At 40.7% G+C, this 17371-nt stretch overlaps 1 protein-coding gene across 4 annotated transcripts; it reads right to left on the reverse strand.

The window, feature by feature from the left end:
- Positions 1-5828: 5828 nt before the first annotated feature.
- Positions 5829-13382, reverse strand: LOC134616392 (zinc finger protein 773-like). Of its 4 annotated transcripts, none has more exons than XM_063461258.1 (3): positions 13129-13382; positions 8941-9086; positions 5829-5974 (listed from the first exon to the last, which is right to left on the reverse strand). In XM_063461258.1, the coding sequence occupies exons 1-3, from the start codon at positions 13298-13300 to the stop codon at positions 5885-5887; spliced, it is 408 nt and encodes a 135-aa protein (XP_063317328.1). In that variant the 5' UTR covers positions 13301-13382; the 3' UTR covers positions 5829-5884. The 4 variants fall into 4 exon arrangements, with proteins under 4 accessions (XP_063317328.1, XP_063317327.1, XP_063317326.1 ...); XM_063461257.1 differs by having other exon boundaries at positions 8908-9086; XM_063461256.1 differs by having other exon boundaries at positions 8826-9086.
- Between the last annotated feature and the right edge of the window lie 3989 nt (positions 13383-17371).

Genomic DNA, 17371 nt, shown 5'->3' on the forward strand with positions numbered 1-17371 from the left:
CCAACTCAGATCCTCGCTGATGTTGATGCTGAGGATGATGCCTTTTCATATTACCTTATTGTTCTTTCAAAATAAAGTTCTTCCAAAGAGTGCTGCACATCTTCACACAGATTTAAATTCCACCTTCAGTCGAGCTCCTTCCTGGTTTGACCTGCTTTGGTCCAACTGTGCTGTGAAGAACTGAAACTGAACCTTCAGCAAACATTTCTCTGAGGCAGAAATAATCGCACTGACTGACCTGAAAATTAGGGGTGGGTTTTGATTATCGATTTATCGATTAAAATCGATTCTAGCTTGGATAACGTGATATCAGTTCATTAAAATCCTGAATTGACTTTTTTAACAAAAATTTATTTTGAACGAAAAGCCAGAATTTCAGGTTAAACCTCACAAAATTTCAACAACCACCAAACAGCTAAAACAGTAAATGAGAGCAGGAACACGGATTCTGTACAAAGACGTAAACACAAAGCGCTGACCCGCCGAAACATCAGAATCAGTGAGCTCTCGCCTTTCTCACCCGACGGCACGGACACGGCCGGGGCTGAAAGCCGACAGCTCGCTGATTCTGATGTTACGGATCAGCGCTTTGTGTTTACGTATTTCTTGCACTAGATTCTGAGCTGCAGGTTTTATCTCTCTCCAACCGAAATTCACTGAACCAGCAGCAAAAGTAGCAGCAAACTACGCTTCACATTTGATAAACATGGTCATGAATTCCCTCTTACTTTTGCAGTTTTGCTTCCACCACTCTCTCTCAGTGTACAGGTCCTTCTCAAAAAATTAGCATATTGTGATAAAGTTCATTATTTTCTGTAATGTACTGATAAACATTAGACTTTCATATATTTTAGATTCATTACACACAACTGAAGTAGTTCAAGCCTTTCATTGTTTTAATATTGATGATTTTGGCATACATAACTCATGAAAACCCAAAATTCCTATCTCAAAAAATTAGCATATCATAAAAAGGTTCTCTAAACGAGCTATTAACCTAACCATCTGAATCAACGAATTAACTCTAAACACCTGCAAAAGATTCCTGAGGCTTTTAAAATCTCCCAGCAGGGTTCATTACTCAAAACCGCAATCATGGGTAAGACTGCCGACCTGATTGCTGTCCAGAAGGCCATCATTGACACCCTCAAGCAAGAGGGTAAGACACAGAAAGAAATTTCTGAACGAATAGGCTGTTCGCAGAGTGCTGTATCAAGGCACCTCAGTGGGAAGTCTGTGGGAAGGAAAAAGTGTGGCAGAAATTGCTGCACAACGAGAAGAGGTGACCGGACCCTGAGGAAGATTGTGGAGAAGAACCGATTCCAGACCTTGGGGGACCTGCGGAAGAAGTGGACTGAGTCTGGAGTAGAAACATCCAGAGCCAAGGTGTACAGGCATGTGCAGGAAATGGGCTACAGGTGCCGCATTCCCCAGGTCAAGCCACTTTTGAACCAGAAACAGCGGCAGAAGCGCCTGACCTGGGCTACAGAGAAGCAGCACTGGACTGTTGCTCAATGGTCCAAAGTACTTTTTTCGGATGAAAGCAACTTTTGCATGTCATTCGGAAATCAAGGTGCCAGAGTCTGGAGGAAGACTGGGGAGAGGGAAATGCCAAAATGCCTAAAGTCCAGTGTCAAGTACCCACAGTCAGTGATGGTCTGGGGTGCCATGTCAGCTGCTGGTGTTGGTCCACTGTGTTTTATCAAGGGCAGGGTCAATGCAGCTAGCTATCAGGAGATTTTGGAGCACTTCATGCTTCCATCTGCTGAAAAGCTTTATGGAGATGAAGATTTCATTTTTCAGCACGACCTGGCACCTGCTCACAGTGCCAAAACCACTGGTAAATGCTTTACTGACCATGGTATTACTGTGCTCAATTGGCCTGCCAACTCTCCTGACCTGAACCCCATAGAGAATCTGTGGGATATTGTGAAGAGAAAGTTGGGAGACGCAAGACCCAACACTCTGGATGAGCTTAAGGCCGCTATCGAAGCATCCTGGGCCTCCATAACACCTCAGCAGTGCCACAGGCTGATTGCCTCCATGCCACGCCGCATTATAGCAGTCATTTCTGCAAAAGGATTCCCGACCAAGTATTGAGTGCATAACTGAACATAATTATTTGAAGGTTGACTTTTTTTGTATTCAAAACACTTTTCTTTTATTGGTCGGATAAAATATGCTAATTTTTTGAGATAGAAATTTTGGGTTTTCATGAGTTATGTATGCCAAAATCATCAATATTAAAACAATGAAAGGCTTGAACTACTTCAGTTGTGTGTAATGAATCTAAAAAATATATGAAAGTCTAATGTTTATCAGTACATTACAGGAAATAATGAACTTTATCACAATATGCTAATTTTTTGAGAAGGACCTGTACTTCAAGAACAGTTTCCCGTCTAAAAATCTGTTTTCTTCATTATTTGCTTGCTTATTACCCACCAGTCTATCGCTGTTTGCAGCGCTGTCGGCCGCTGTTTTTTTCCTTTTACTTACGTACGAAAAGAAAGCCTCATTTCTGCCGTTCAATACTGAACAAATTTAAACTTTTTAAAATTATGCAAAATTGCAAAATGCTCAGCCGTGTCTCTAATCAAACCTCTGTAACTTTGCTCTGCTTCACTTCAGCAGCATCAGGTAATGTTCATATGTTGATTAATGGTTTTCTACTGCAGAAGATTTTTTTTTATAAAATCCCAGGCCAGGAAAATCACCTTCATGTTTTTCTGTGTTTTATCTTCAGCTACTTTGACACAAAGGCATCTGCTGTGATGCTTACACCTTTGATAAAGTCTTGCAAGTGTCAGATTTCTTTTATAGATATAAAAATATGGAAATGTACTGATGCATGATCTGAATCATAATGTTTCTGATTGTCTGAGGCAAAATTTCCCCGATTCGAATCGAATTGAATCGAATCGAATCGTGGATTGAATTGATTCTAGAAATCAGTGACGATACCCAGCCCTACTGAAAATGTTTCTGACTCCACCCACTGATGCTGAACTCAACCAATGAGATGATTTCTGTCTGCAGAAGTCAAAGCACAGCCAGCCTGATGTTGAGAAGGACTGCAGCAGAGAGGCTGCTTAGTTTCTTCATTCTGCTGTCTGACTAACCCAACAACTAAAGACATGCTGCTTTACCTCATTTTACTTTTCTCTCATATCAGAGGTGAGTGTTAGACAAGAGAAGAAATCTGTTTGAATGTTCAGAAGATCATTTCTGCTGCCATTTATTATCTTGTAAAAACACCTGATATGGTTCAAAGTGACAAATGTTCTGCATGTAATAGAACTCTTTAAAGCTGTTGATTGTTCTCCTTTAATCAGTTATGTTTATTGATCCATCTCTTCCTCTGCATGTTCTGTTCTTCCTCAGAGTGTAAAGGAGAAGACAAAGTGATCCAGGAACAAGGAGATGTCATTGCTGCTGAAGGAGACACAGTTACACTGGGATGTACATTTGAAACATCTGCTTCATATTCATATTTGTTCTGGTACAAAGAAGAACTAAATGACTTTCCAAAGTATGTTTTACAGCGTGGAACTACTGGAACAGCAGATAACGCTCAGGAGTTCCCAAAGGACAGATTTGATGCTGAACTCAACAAGAAATCAGTTCCTCTGAAGATCCAGAAGCTTCAGCTGTCTGACTCTGCTGTGTACTACTGTGCTCTGCAGCCCACAGTGACAGGAAACACAAAAACTCTGTACAAAAACCTTTGGAGCAAAGACGACAGAATACTCCACAACATCCACTAGAGGGAGCCACACACTGTTAAACCGCTCTGTATGAGGTCAGTGGCATGTGACCTGCCCCTTCCTTACCCCCCATGCTGCTGCCATCCTTGTCCATGGTTTTATTACGTCCCCTATTGATTACTGCAACTCCCTCTTATGGTCTCCCTTAAAGGTCCCTTCATAAACTCCAACTTCTTCAAAACTCTGCAGCTCGGGTCATAACTTGTACTCCATCAAGAGCTCATATTACCCCAGTTCTTCAGCAGCTTCACTGGTTGCCCATAGAAGGATAAACTTTAAAATCTTCTCACATACAAGTGTATCCATAAATCTGCTCCTTCCTATTTGTGTGACCTGCTTCATATCAGCACTGTTTCCCGCCCTCTCAGATCCATCTGCTATTCATCTTACTGTTCCGTCCGCACGTCTCATCACTGTGGGGAACAGAGCCTGCAGTCGCTCTGCTCCTCGGCTCTGGAACTCTCTTCCTGTATTTAAGTCACAGCTCAAAACACATCTGTTCAAACTGGTTTATTCACTTTAGTGCTGGTTTTATCTGTTGTCAAGTTCTGTTTTGCAATTTTAACTTATTTTATGACTATTGCTCCTTTTATTAATTTTGTTCTTTTGTAAGGTGCCCACAAATAAAATGTATTATTATTATTATTATTATCATTATTATTATTATTATTATTACTTCTCTACCATAGTGATGGGATTTCCGGCTCTTTTTAGAGAGCCGGCTCTTTCGGCTGTTAGGTTGTTTTGTTGCTTTAAATAATTTATTATCAACAACAATATAAAATTATGCACAAAAGGAATTACTAATTTTTTTTTAAAAAAAAGTGGTTTTATTTATATATGTTTATATATAAATATATACGGTGGCCCCTAGAGACAAAGCACGTACAAACTCCAAACACATTTCTAGCTTTAACTGAACTTCCAAACAGAGCTACCTAGATCACTTAAATTACACAATTGAAAGTATATGTGTATTGTTTGTGTATTTATACACAGGCACTCATATATATTTAAATAATTTTAAAAAAAAAGTTCATTTACCTGTTACTACCACACACCAAATCAGGTCGTTGGTACTTCCTGGCTTGTGTCGCCACTAGGTCACAAAAGCTCAACACTGCGCCTAGCATCCTGGAGCACTTCTGTTGTGTTTTGTACGTGTTTTGGAGTTTGTATGCGCTTTGTCTCTAAAAAAAAAAAACATGGCTCGCGTTGTTCACGTCAAAGATCCGGCTCTAAGAGCCGTTTCGTTCGCAACCGACACATCACTACTCTACCAGACTGAAACCATGAGAAGAACATTGGACTAGTTTCCCTTTGACTGTACAAATGTAGTTGTACTTTTTTCGTTGTTATTTATCTCATGAGTTGCTTACACAATGCCAGTCTTACATTCCTGTTGTATCTCATAGTATTAGACCCTTACCTGGCACTTCTATTTTAACTCTGTTATTTGTTGTTTATTGTATACCGCACATTTTTTACTCTTTATCATCCTGCTGCTGTAACACAATTTTACCTGTGAGATCAAAAAAGTCAAACTTAAAATCACACACGCAAACGTGTGAGTGTGAATATTCTGTCTCTGTTAGACCTGTGATAGACGGCCAACCTGCTCCCTTACTCAGTGATCACCACAGTGGGCAGGTTGGCCGTCATGTTTGAGTTTTGGATGGATAAATGATAAATGGACTGGTTCTTATATAGCTGAGCACTTCTGAGCACTCAAGGTGCTTTACACAACCTGTGCATTCACCCATTTGCACAAGCACATTTTCTAAGTGCTTTCTAACATTCACACACACATTCACTCCTGTGGATGCATTGGAAAGCAATTTGGGGTTAGTAACTTGCCCAAGGATATTTGGGGAAGCCAGGAATCGAACCACCAACCTTCCGATCAGTAGATGATCTGCTCTACCGCCTGGGCTACAGCCACCCCATGGATAAAAAAACAAAGAAAGAAAACAAACAGCTGTTTTGCATTTTTGGTTTATATCATAATTGTAAAATTCTAACTTTAATTCAAAAACAGTAGATTTCAGTTTTTTGATACACATGGAAAAGACAAAACAACAACAACTAAAGAAATTAAGAATTGATCACATCGCAGTTTAAAGGCTGAAGACATCAGGCTGATCTGACTGTTCAGGAGAATAATGCAGAGGCTTCCTGCGCTGTAACAGTGGGTGTACAACAAGTTTCTGTAAAAAAACGGACGCAAAATGACCATTACAGCAGGTATACTACTGCGTTAAGGTGGTTTATCTCTGAACCTTTAGAAACTCTCTACCTAGACACTGTTTTCTCTAAAAAGACTTCTAACCTGATGGGTTTATTATGAAGATGGTATTAAGGGAACAACTGCACATTAGAGACCTGAAACTTACAGCAGTAAAAAGTAAGAAGAGATTTGCTTTAGCTTGTTGCAAATCTAAATTAATTGTATTACTTTCTTGTGTTGTGTGTTCTAATTGCTACAATTTAATCAGTGTTAAAGAGATTTAGCAGCAGATTAGAATGAGGTATAACAACACAGACACTTTTAAAGTGAAACTCTGAACACATTACCTGCTCCTGACCAGGTTATATATTCAGTGGAAGTTACCACAGTGAATTAGATAAAAAGAGCTACTTTTGTGACACAAACCTCTGACTTTTAGCTCAACACAGCTCACTGAGCAATTAACCTTGTGTCAAAAGTACACCTCTCAGTGTGAGTTCTCATATGGCGCCACAACTGTGTTCTGGTTTTGAACCTTTTTTCACATCTTTGACAGCAAGGCCACTGGCCAAGTGGAATACCTGGGAGTGTCCTCAAAACCTGGGCTGACTTGCTGGCTCCTGTGTTCACCATACTATTCAACCTCTCCCTTTCACATGCCACTGTCCTGCATTGCCTCAAATCAGCAACAATAATCCCACAGTCCCCAAGTCCACCACCATCAGTGGCCTCAACGACTACAGAACCATCGCTCTGACTCCAGTAGTTGCTAAGTGCTTTGAGAAGCTCGTCTTAACGCACATAAAAGACTCCCTCCCACCCAGCTTCGAACCCCACCAGGTTTGCCTATAAGGCAAACAGGTCCAACTGAAGATGCAGTTTCCACTGCCCTCCTGGGACTTCAGTAAGGATGCTCTTCATTGATTTCAGCTCGACCTTTAATACCATCATCCCAGACATCGTTATTGACAAGCTGGTAAACTTGGACTTCCCCCCCCCACCCCACATGTACATGGATCAAAAACTTTCTTACAGACCGATGACAATCTGTCAAGGTTGGCAACCAGAGATCATCCACCCTCTCACTCAGCACTGGCTCACCACAGGGATGTGTGCTGAGTCCACACCTGTACACCATCTACACCAGTGACCGCACCCCGCAACATCATCATCAAATTTGCAAACAACAGCACTCTGATGGGGCTCATCACTGACAATGGCGACACCGCCTACAGAGATGAGGTCCAACGTCTGACAAAATGGTGTGACAACAATAACTTAAACCTCAACACCAGGAAAACCAAGGAAATGGTCACAGACTTCTCCAAGACAAAAAACAGATTCTCCCCCCCCCCCCATAAAAGGTGATTACATGGAGAGAGTGCCCTCCTTTAGGTTCCTCGGTACCCACATTTCCGAGGACCTATCCTGGACAACTAACACATCAGCCCTGGTGAAGAAAGCCCAGCAGCGCCTCCATTTCCTGAGGGTTCTGAGATGACACCCTAGTCTCCTTCTGCCATGCCACAATCGAGGGTGTGCTGCTGCATGCCATCCCTGCGTGGTACGCCGGTTGCACAAGAGCCGATAAGATGAGACTCCAGAGGGTCATCAGAACTGCAGAGAAGGTGATTGGCTGTGCTCTCTCCACCCTGGACTCCATTGCCAGCTCTAGATGTCTCTCCAGAGCCAGGGCAATCATAAAAGACCGCCTCCATCCTAACCACCATCTATTCAACATCCTGCCCTCTGGAAAAAGGTTCATATCCATCAGGTGCAAAACCAACAGACTAAAGAACAGCTTCTTCCCGTGGGAGGTCAGGAAAATAAATGCAAACTGGGAGTTTCCTACAATCATTCTGGTGCTTCTACTTGCTATTTATTATTATCATTATTGCTTTTTTGTGTGTGCGCGTGAGTTTCTTTTTGTTTCCGTACAATATTCTGCTCCTGCTGTGCAATATTTCGGCTATTTGTGTAATCTCCATCCCTTAATGACCATAGCCCTTCCACCCTTATTTATTATTTACAATGTTTTATTATGACGTCTGCATCATGTTTATAGTGTACATAGTGTTCTTATATTGTCTGTTCTTCTTCTTTATTGTATATCGTTTTTTTTTTCACACCTTTGTGGTATTGCTTCCAAATTTCAGTGTGCAAGCAACTGTACATAGAACTCTTTTATTGTCAAAGTTCCTCACCTGTGTGAGTTCTTATGTGCTCTGTTAAATGACAGTTACGTTTGAACGTCTTCCCACATGTTTTACAATTATATGCTTTCACACCTGTGTGCATTCTCATATGTGTCAATAAAGAACTACTATATCCAAACACTTTCCCACATGTTGCACAATGATATGGTTTCTCCCCAGTATGTGTTCTTGTGTGTTTCAGTAAATCACTATTATATAAAAACATTTTTCCACATATTTTACAATGATATGGTTTGTCCCCAGTGTGTGTTCTTATGTGTTTCAGTAAATCACTATTATATGCAAACCTTTTTCCACAAGTTGTGCAACAAAATGGCTTAACACCTGAGTGAGTTTTTGTGTGCTTCGACAAAGAACTAGCAGATATAAATGTTTTCCCACACATTTTACAAGAGAACGGCCTCTCACCTGTGTGGACTCGATAATGCCTTCTCATTAAATAATTATACTTAAAGGCTTTTCCACAAACATCACAGTTTGAGGACTTTTTACTTTTATCAGAGTTACATTGGCTTCCTGAAGTAGGTGGATATTCTGCGTTGTTGTGACTTTTGTTTCTATTTCTAGCTGATCCTGAATCAAACTTCTTGCTTACTCCCTGATCTTGGCTCTCACCTACAGCAGAGCTGTGAGAGAGAAGCTGGTTACTCTTTTGTTCTGGTTCACTGTGGTCACTTTCCTCATAATCAGCAGTCACCATGAAGGTATCAGTCTCCTCCTTCAGTATAACCTGTCTTCTCTCCTGACTGCTGCAGAGTTGCTCCTGTTCCTCTTTAACATGAGGAAGCTCTGACTCCTTTTGGTTGAGACTCGCTTGGTTACAGAGCTGCTGGTGACTGAGGATCTCCTCCTTACAGACATGCTGCTGTGGGACGTCTGGAGGGACAAAAGGAGATAAGACAAAGAAATGATATAAGAAAAACACGTGAGGAAATATACTATGAAAACTAGGAAAAGTACAGCAGTAAGGATAGACACACATTAAACTACAAACTGCTGTTGAAAATAGTTTGTTGCTTTATAAGAAAGCCCTGCAAAGCCAGAACATCTTACTATTCATCACTGATTGAAGAAAATAAGAACAACCCCAGGTTTCTCTTCAGCACTGTAGCCAGGCTGACAAAAAGTCAGACCTCTACTGAGCCAACCATCCCTTTAATGTTAACTAGTAATGACTTCATGAACTTCTTCACAAATAACATTTTAACCATTAGAGAAAAAATTACCAATAATCATCCCACAGATGTAATATTATCTACAGCTACTTTTAGTACCATTGATGTTCATTTAGACTCTTTTTCTCCAATTGATCTTTCTGAGTTAACTTCAATAATTAATTCCTCCAAACCATCAACGTGTCTTTTAGACCCCATTCCTACAAAACTGCTCAAAGAAGTCCTGCCATTAATTAATTCTTCAATCTTAAATATAATCAACCTATCTCTAATAATCAGCTATGTACCACAGGCCTTCAAGCTGGCTGTAGTTAAACCTTTACTCAAAAAGAATCTCTAGACCCAGCTGTCTTAGCTAATTATAGGCCAGCGTTCGATACTGTTGACCATAATATCCTATTAGAGCGATTAGAACATGCTGTAGGTATTACAGGTACTGCACTGCAGTGGTTTGTATTAGGGCTGTTCGATATAACGATATATATCCGATGACGATACAAAAACATCTATCGTTTCATTTTACGCTATCGTTTGTTTCGTGGTGTCATAAAATAAACTGTTTACAGCAATATTTTTTTCATCGTTTTGATGCTCACTGTAGTGGATATATTAATTTCTTAAAGTTTTCTCTTTCTCTTATATTTAATATAACCACACTATGGAGGGACAAACGCCTGTTTTTACGTGTTGTCGTTAGCAACAATGACGGTAAAACCACCGCGTGGCTCCGCTGTCCACTTGTTTGTTTTCCACGTAAACCTTTCACAATAAAGCTCAAGATCCTGCTGAGACTTTTCAAAATAAACTGAATCACGTGAAAGAGTAAGCAGAGAGTTTACGGATGAGAAGGAAAAAAAGAGCCGTCAGGTGATAAAAAATAAACCTTAGACTCAAACTTTGAAAGAAAATGGCGGCCATTACAACTTATGTCTAAAAATGTATAGTTTCATGCATCGGTTAAAACACTCGACTCCAGGTAAAGGACGCCCAGCTGGAAACACTTCATGCAAGTCGAGTTGCCCGAGATTCACAGAATTTACATAAAATATTGCATTTTTGTGATTTATATCGTTGACAGGACGATAAATGTCTTATATCGGGATATGAGATTTTTGTCATATCGCACAGCCCTAGTTTGCATCATATCTATCTAATAGACTCCAGTTTGTGCATGTAAATGAAGAGTCCTCTTCACACACTGAGGTTAATTATGGAGTTCCACAGGGTTCAGTTCTAGGACCAATTCTGTTTACATTATACATGCTTCCCCTAGGCAGTATCATTAGAAGACATAGCATAAATTTTCACTGCTATGCAGATGACACGCAGCTCTATCTATCCATGAAGCCAGGTAACACACACCAATTAGTTAAACTGCAGGAATGTCTTAAAGACATAAAGACCTGGATGGCCGCTAACTTTCTGCTTCTTAATTCAGATCAAACTGAGGTTATTGTACTCGGCCCTGAAAATCTTAGAAATATGGTATCTAACCAGATTCTTACTCTGGATGGCATTACCTTGGCCTCCAGTAACACTGTGAGGAACCTTGGAGTCATTTTTGACCAGGACATGTCCTTCAACGCACATATTAAACAAATATGTAAGACTGCCTTCTTCCATTTGTGCAACATCTCTAAAGTTAGAAATATCCTGTCTCAGAGTGACGCTGAAAAACTAGTTCATGCATTTATTACTTCCAGGCTGGACTACTGTAATTCATTATTATCAGGAAGTCCAAAAAACTCCCTGAAAAGCCTTCAGCTAATCCAAAATGCTGCAGCAAGAGTCCTGACAGGGACTAGAAAGAGAGAACAGATTTCTCCTGTATTGGCTTCCCTTCATTGGCTTCCTGTTAAATCCAGAATTCAAAATGCTGCTCCTCACATACAAGGTCTTAAATAATCAGGCCCCATCTTATCTTAATGACCTTGTAGTACCATATCACTAGAGATGGACCGATCCGATATTCCGTATCGGTCCGATACTGACCTAAATTACTGGATCGGATATTGGAGAGAAATAAAAAATGTAATCTGATCCATTAAATATCACAAAAGCACCTCACAAAACTCGCGACATAGCATAACTCAGCTCATAACCATAGCACGTCGGAGGAGTATGCGTCACGTGATAGAGCGGCTGAGCGTGCGAGACCTCTCGGCGGTCTGGTTGAGCATCTGGAGCCTTGCTACCTGCTTCCAAACCGGGATTTTATCTCCGAGAAAGTTATCCCAGAGAAGTAAAGCAAGTGTGTAAGTTCATCTCTGAATGTTAGTAAAGCATTCCCACATTAAGCTTAACAACCGATATATGGAGCGACTGCCTCTCCCTCTCCTGTTGCTACTTCAATCATGAAACTGATTAATGATCAGTTTCTGTCGTGAGTCCGTCTCTCTTATTTGTTTATCGCCCACTTTGTGCCAGAAAGAGGAAACCAGCGGCTGAACAACAGCAGCACGTTTAAGCTTGATAAGCTGTTGTTAGATTTTATTTCATATTACTTTGTACTCCAGGATCCTTTTCTACGTAGCTGATGGCTGGCACAAAAATACTTTTCTTTCTTACTGTCATGTCTCGCTTTTAATAAATAATTATCTGAATCTTACAACCAAAGTTTTCATCTCATGTAAAATATATAAAAGTCCATTACTGTATATAGGAACTATTAAGTCAAACTTATAACCTACTAAGCTATAGTACTTTTTCCTTTGGGACGGTACCATCTGTGCAGTCTGCAATTCTGTTAAAGAAAGATGTTGAATCTATGTAATTATTCTAGAAAAATTATTGATTTCTGTGCATTTTTTTATACATGTGCATTAAATTAAAGTCGATTAAGTCAATTAAGCATTATGAGGTGGAGGATGGTTCCCTTTTTTTTTTTTTTTGCTTGGAGTTGGCAAACCTGTTAGTTAGGTTGTTTAATATTTCTGCTAAGTACTCTTTAAAATACCAGAATAGGGAGGATGGTGCAGATTTAAGTTTATTAGATTGATCAGTATTGCTGAACTATGAAATATTTTGGGTGCAGTGTATTTTTTGCATACAGGTATAACAGAATAGCTTTAGTGTTTTGTTTTTTAAAACTTGAGTTTGAACTTATACAAAATGCAGCAAGATATTTAAAAAAAACATTGTATTGATCATAAAATACGCTATATCGGATTTATATCGGTATCGGCAGATATGCAAATGTATGATATCAGTATCAGTATCGGACATAAAAAAAATGGTATCGTGCCATCTCTACATATCACCCCATTAGAGCACTTCCTCTCGCACTGCAGGCTTACTTGTTTAAAAGTAAGTCCGCCTAAACAAACTCATTCAGTGATGGATTCAGGTTGAATAAAATACTCAAATCCGGCCTGATTTCAAAGCATTACATGAATTATTCTATAGGAATATTCTTTTGGAGCGCAAAGAGGAAAAGAGGGACAGAAACGGCGCAGGGCGGACACCAACCACGACTCTTCCGGGAGCTTTTCGGCACATGGGTCCCCCTCTGAACCAGACTCACAAATCTCCTAATCCTAACTTTGTTTCACTAAATAATCAAGACAGAAAGTTCTGACTAAAGCCTCAAATCCAGGCTGATTTCAGCGCCTGCTGTTTGAATGGAGCACAGTGCAGTCCTGTCCTCTGTTTGCTCTTTGTTAGCTCACATCTCCAAAAAGTCCTCACAATCATAAATGTCCCGCAGAGCTGTGATTAGGATCCTCCCTCAGAGGGACACTCACCTGTCCTGTGCAGCTTGATTTGGGGTTTCCAGGTGATATCCAGCAGTCTGCGCTGACGGTCGATCTCTTCCTCGTACTGGACGATCGTTTTTTCAAACTCCAAGAATATTTGTTCAGCAGCAGCAGTTAGTCGCTCGTTGATAAACTCTCTCAGAGACTGAACTGAAGGCATTGTTACTGCCACAGCTCACACACTCAGCTCACACACAACAACACAACACAACAGTCTCTGTGCTCAGGCACACACACGTGGGACGGTAATGACGCCTTTGTTTGTTTACTTCCGCCTGTGTCACATGGTGAGGTTCCGACAGTGGACAATAGCTACCTTTTGTTCCTGGTTAAAGTGTCATTTTGTGGCAGTCCAAATCCAGTTTATTTTTAAAGCACATTTAAAAAACAGAAAGTTTGCCCAAAGTGCTGCACAAAGACAAAAGATAAAGACACTCACATGAAATAAAACAAAGACGATGAAAAGAGCACATCAGCTCACACCGGTCCAAACACTGTTGAAAGAAAAGATGTGTTTCAAAAGAGAATTAAAAGCTGGAAGCAAAGATGGCCGTCTAATATTTGAAGGCAACGTTTTCCAAGTTTGGGAGCCTCAATTGAAAAAGCTCGTTCTCCTCCAAGTTCCAGTCTAGTTTTTGGGAACAACCAAAAGCAGCCGGACGGCTGATCTAAGGGAATATGAGGCTGAAGTATATTATTAGTCCTTTATTTTTCCAGTTAAAAATCTCACTGAGATTAAAATTCTCAATTCCAAGAGAGACCTGGCAAAGGTATCAGAAAGGTATGGAGGAGCAAGACCATTTAGGCATTTATGAGCCAACGTCTGGACTTGTGATCTGTGATAAACAGGAAGCCAGTGAAGAGAGGACAGGTGAGATATGTTGATGCCTGTGTGCACCAGTTAAGAGACGACACAGAACTGATTTGTTTATTACATTTAAAATCCGACTCCACAATGACTCCCAGATTTGTGACATGCTGTTTGATGTATGACCCGACTCACCCACAATTAATAAGCGGATTGCACGAGTTATTATTAGCGCTGGATATAATTACTTCTGTTTTGCTGTCATTGAAGCTCAAAAAGTTCAGAGCCATCCAAGCCTTGACCTCTTCAAGGCAGTTTAAAATGAGTTGTATGGAGCCTGGATTATTAGGTGTTAAAGGAAGGTAATTAGGCAGTTATCTGCGTAGCAGTGGAAGGATATCTCAGTTTGTTGCAGTAAATGAATAAATGATTGTGAGCAGCAAGGCTGCAGTGAGAAGACAAAACAGATCCATGAATGGATTAAACTCCATGCTGTCAGGGTCCTGAGTCCGCAGACTCAGTGATTTTGGTTTGAAGTATTATTATTATTATTATTATTATTATTATTATTGTTATTACTTCTTGACTCGCGTTCTTGCCTTGGGATGGTTTGTGTTTTGAGATTTTCTGGGTTGGTGCTCCCTCTGTTGGTGATGTTAGTGTTTCCCCTTTCTCGTCAGGTTAATCAGGTCCAGCTATATATTTATATCTATATTTCCTTGTGTCCCTCTGTGTGTATTTATGTTGTGTGAACTTGTGTGCTCGTTACTGGTCCGTCTGGGAAAGTCTCCGTGAAACTGTCCACGTGTCTACTTTACATTCTTCCTGCCCTTCTCCTCCTCCATGTTCCCTTCGTTCTCCTTCCCCTTCGTGTTCAGGTTTGCCATTGTATAGTTTAGTTTCTCCCAGTTTAGATTGTCCTTAGTTCTGTTTTTGCCATCCCCACTTTGTATTCAGTCATTTATAATAAATCTCCCTCGCATCTCAGTAAGTGCCTGCGTTCGAGTCCTTTTTCCCACACACCACATGTCTGTTTCCCCAGCCGTGACACATGCAGGCTGTGAAATAAAAACAAAGGAAATTATTTTCACTGTTTAGCTTTCAGTGCTGACTTTCATTTAGTTTTTAATACACAACTAAACAAATCCATCATATTGATATAAAAATATCAAAGACAAAAGAGCAGAAACTGCAGCAGCTTATTTTTCAGCTGCTGTATCAAATGAAAGGAGTAAAACCTCCTTCATCTGTGTCACTGCGTTAGTTTTCAGGTCTTTCAAATCTGACTCCAACAATTTTCTCAGTGTTACACTCATTATTACACAAGCTGTAAATGTTTACTGGTTACAGACATTTAACATTTTATTTTCAAAGTGGAGCCCAGACGTGAGTGTTTAGTGGATGTTCTTTGGCTCAGACACCACAGAGAGAAGAACCAGATGCTCTGTGTGAACAAAGTTGAAGCAGGAAAACTTTAAAGAGCAGCACGAAGCACAAACTGTGCAGGATCTCCTGCAGACACACAAGCTGTCATCAGGATTCAACAGGACACATCACATGAGAACAAAAGCAGCTCCTCCTCCTGACTGCAGAAACCTGTCTGACTCCAGCTGTGAACATCAGACCACTCACAGCTAACTCCCAGTGAACATCACTTCCAACATTTCTCCTCTGGAAACATGGAAAAACTGGCTGTGATTTGGATCTTTGCAGCTCTCGTAGGTACGTATGTTTCTGACAGGAACACCTGAAATTCAAAGACATGTTTACAGCGTTACAGATCCAGTTTGGATTTTCTTTGAGCTCAAGTTTGGAGTGATGATTAAACAGAAACATTGTGTGAAATCAGAGAAACTTCAGAGAAATCAGCAGTAAAATGTGTCTTTAAAAAATCCCCACAGTAATTCTCACAGATACTCAGCCTCATGGACAATGTTAGTCTGATGGCTTCATTTTCTCTACTTTTCCAGGACTAACAGCTGGAGACTCAATCACTCCTCAACAAACTGAAGTCACTGAAACAGAAGGAAAATCTGTCACACTCACATGTAACTATCAGATAAGTGGTGGTCGTTATATTCACTGGTACAGACATGATTCTGACCTTCAGGCTCCTCAGTTTATACTCTGGAGAATATCAGGAGGAGGTGATCAGTATGCCCCGGATAATCGATATACATCAGAAACATCTTCTACATCAACTACTCTGACCATAACAGCCCTAACCCTGGCAGACACAGCTCTCTACTACTGTGCTCTAGAAACACAGTGATACAAAGTGTAGAAGAGGCTGTACAAAAACCTGAACACAGATATCTGACTACTCTTCAAAGAGGAGGGAAGTGGTATTCAAAGCACAGCTTCATATCAGATGGATTCTGCTAATTCCTGTTTTATCAGAGTCACTGTGGTTACAGCTGCTAATGAAACACTGTGGGAGGATTCACATGAGCAGCAAATCCACATCAACCACAAACCAACTGTAGGAACGTTCAGACACAATAAAAACTGTCAAACATCAAAAGCTGCTCATTTACACTATTTTATATTTAGTGGATGAGGACATGCAAAAATGCAGCAGAAGCAAAATAAACAGAGTAACAGAGGTTTATCTCTTTAAGTTAAAATCTCTCACATGAAGCTAAAAGTCCAACCAGGAAGACCATCTCATGCTTATTTCATTTATTCTCCTTGAACTCATCACATCAGATGATGATGCTCTCCTTCATCATTGTCCTGCTCTGGTACTTTGTGATGTTCCCCCTCTGGCAGGTCCAGACTCTCGTCTGTGCTCTGAACAACATTTCAGAGTGCCTGGCCTTCTTGAAGTCTCTGAGCAGGATCCTGGACGCTGCATCATCTGGTAACTCTATTGTGCTTCTGAGGACTTTATGTGTCAGAGTGACAGAATGGTGGTTTCTGTTTTACTGGACTTGTGTGCTAACCACAGTATAGGTGGATGTTTGACTCTGTAATTGCATCATCAGGTCTGCAGCAGTATGTTCTGGACACTCTGGTGAAGAGAGGAGCTGAGCTGTCATCTGATCACCATCTGGGGGTGAGTTGAGTCAGGTGGTGGGGGAGAATGCTGGACAGGCCTGGCGTATCAAAGTGGTTCAGGTGATCTTCAACTCCCACCTCCAGCAGAGCTTTGGCAGCAGTCTGAGTGAGGCTGGGGACTCATTGCTGATGGGGCTGTGCAGAGCTTTGGCTGCAAGCTGGTTGGTGCTTGTAGTGTTGGTAACCTCCTAACCAGATCTCATTAACTCCTCATGTTTTGGGGAATGAAAGGTCCAGCTGAAACATCCACTCTTTGTCAGATTGTTGTCTTCATTCTGGTGGAAATTCAGCTCTTAATTTATGACTTATGAGTTTGTGCTTGTAGCTTCTGTTACCTCACCATGTTCTCTTGTGTCTGCTCAT

This window comes from Pelmatolapia mariae, linkage group LG18 (assembly GCF_036321145.2).
Source record: "Pelmatolapia mariae isolate MD_Pm_ZW linkage group LG18, Pm_UMD_F_2, whole genome shotgun sequence".
In the NCBI taxonomy this organism is placed as follows: Eukaryota; Metazoa; Chordata; class Actinopteri; order Cichliformes; family Cichlidae; genus Pelmatolapia; species Pelmatolapia mariae.

Bases quoted from the DNA above. Each gene is read 5' to 3' on its own strand.
- LOC134616392 (XM_063461255.1), bottom strand. From the start codon at position 13,300: ATGCCTTCAGTTCAGTCTCTGAGAGAGTTTATCAACGAGCGACTAACT. The intron at 9,087-13,128 runs GTGAGTGTCCCT...TTGTCCCTCCAG, and splicing joins AATCAAGCTGCACAGGACAG to ACGTCCCACAGCAGCATGTC.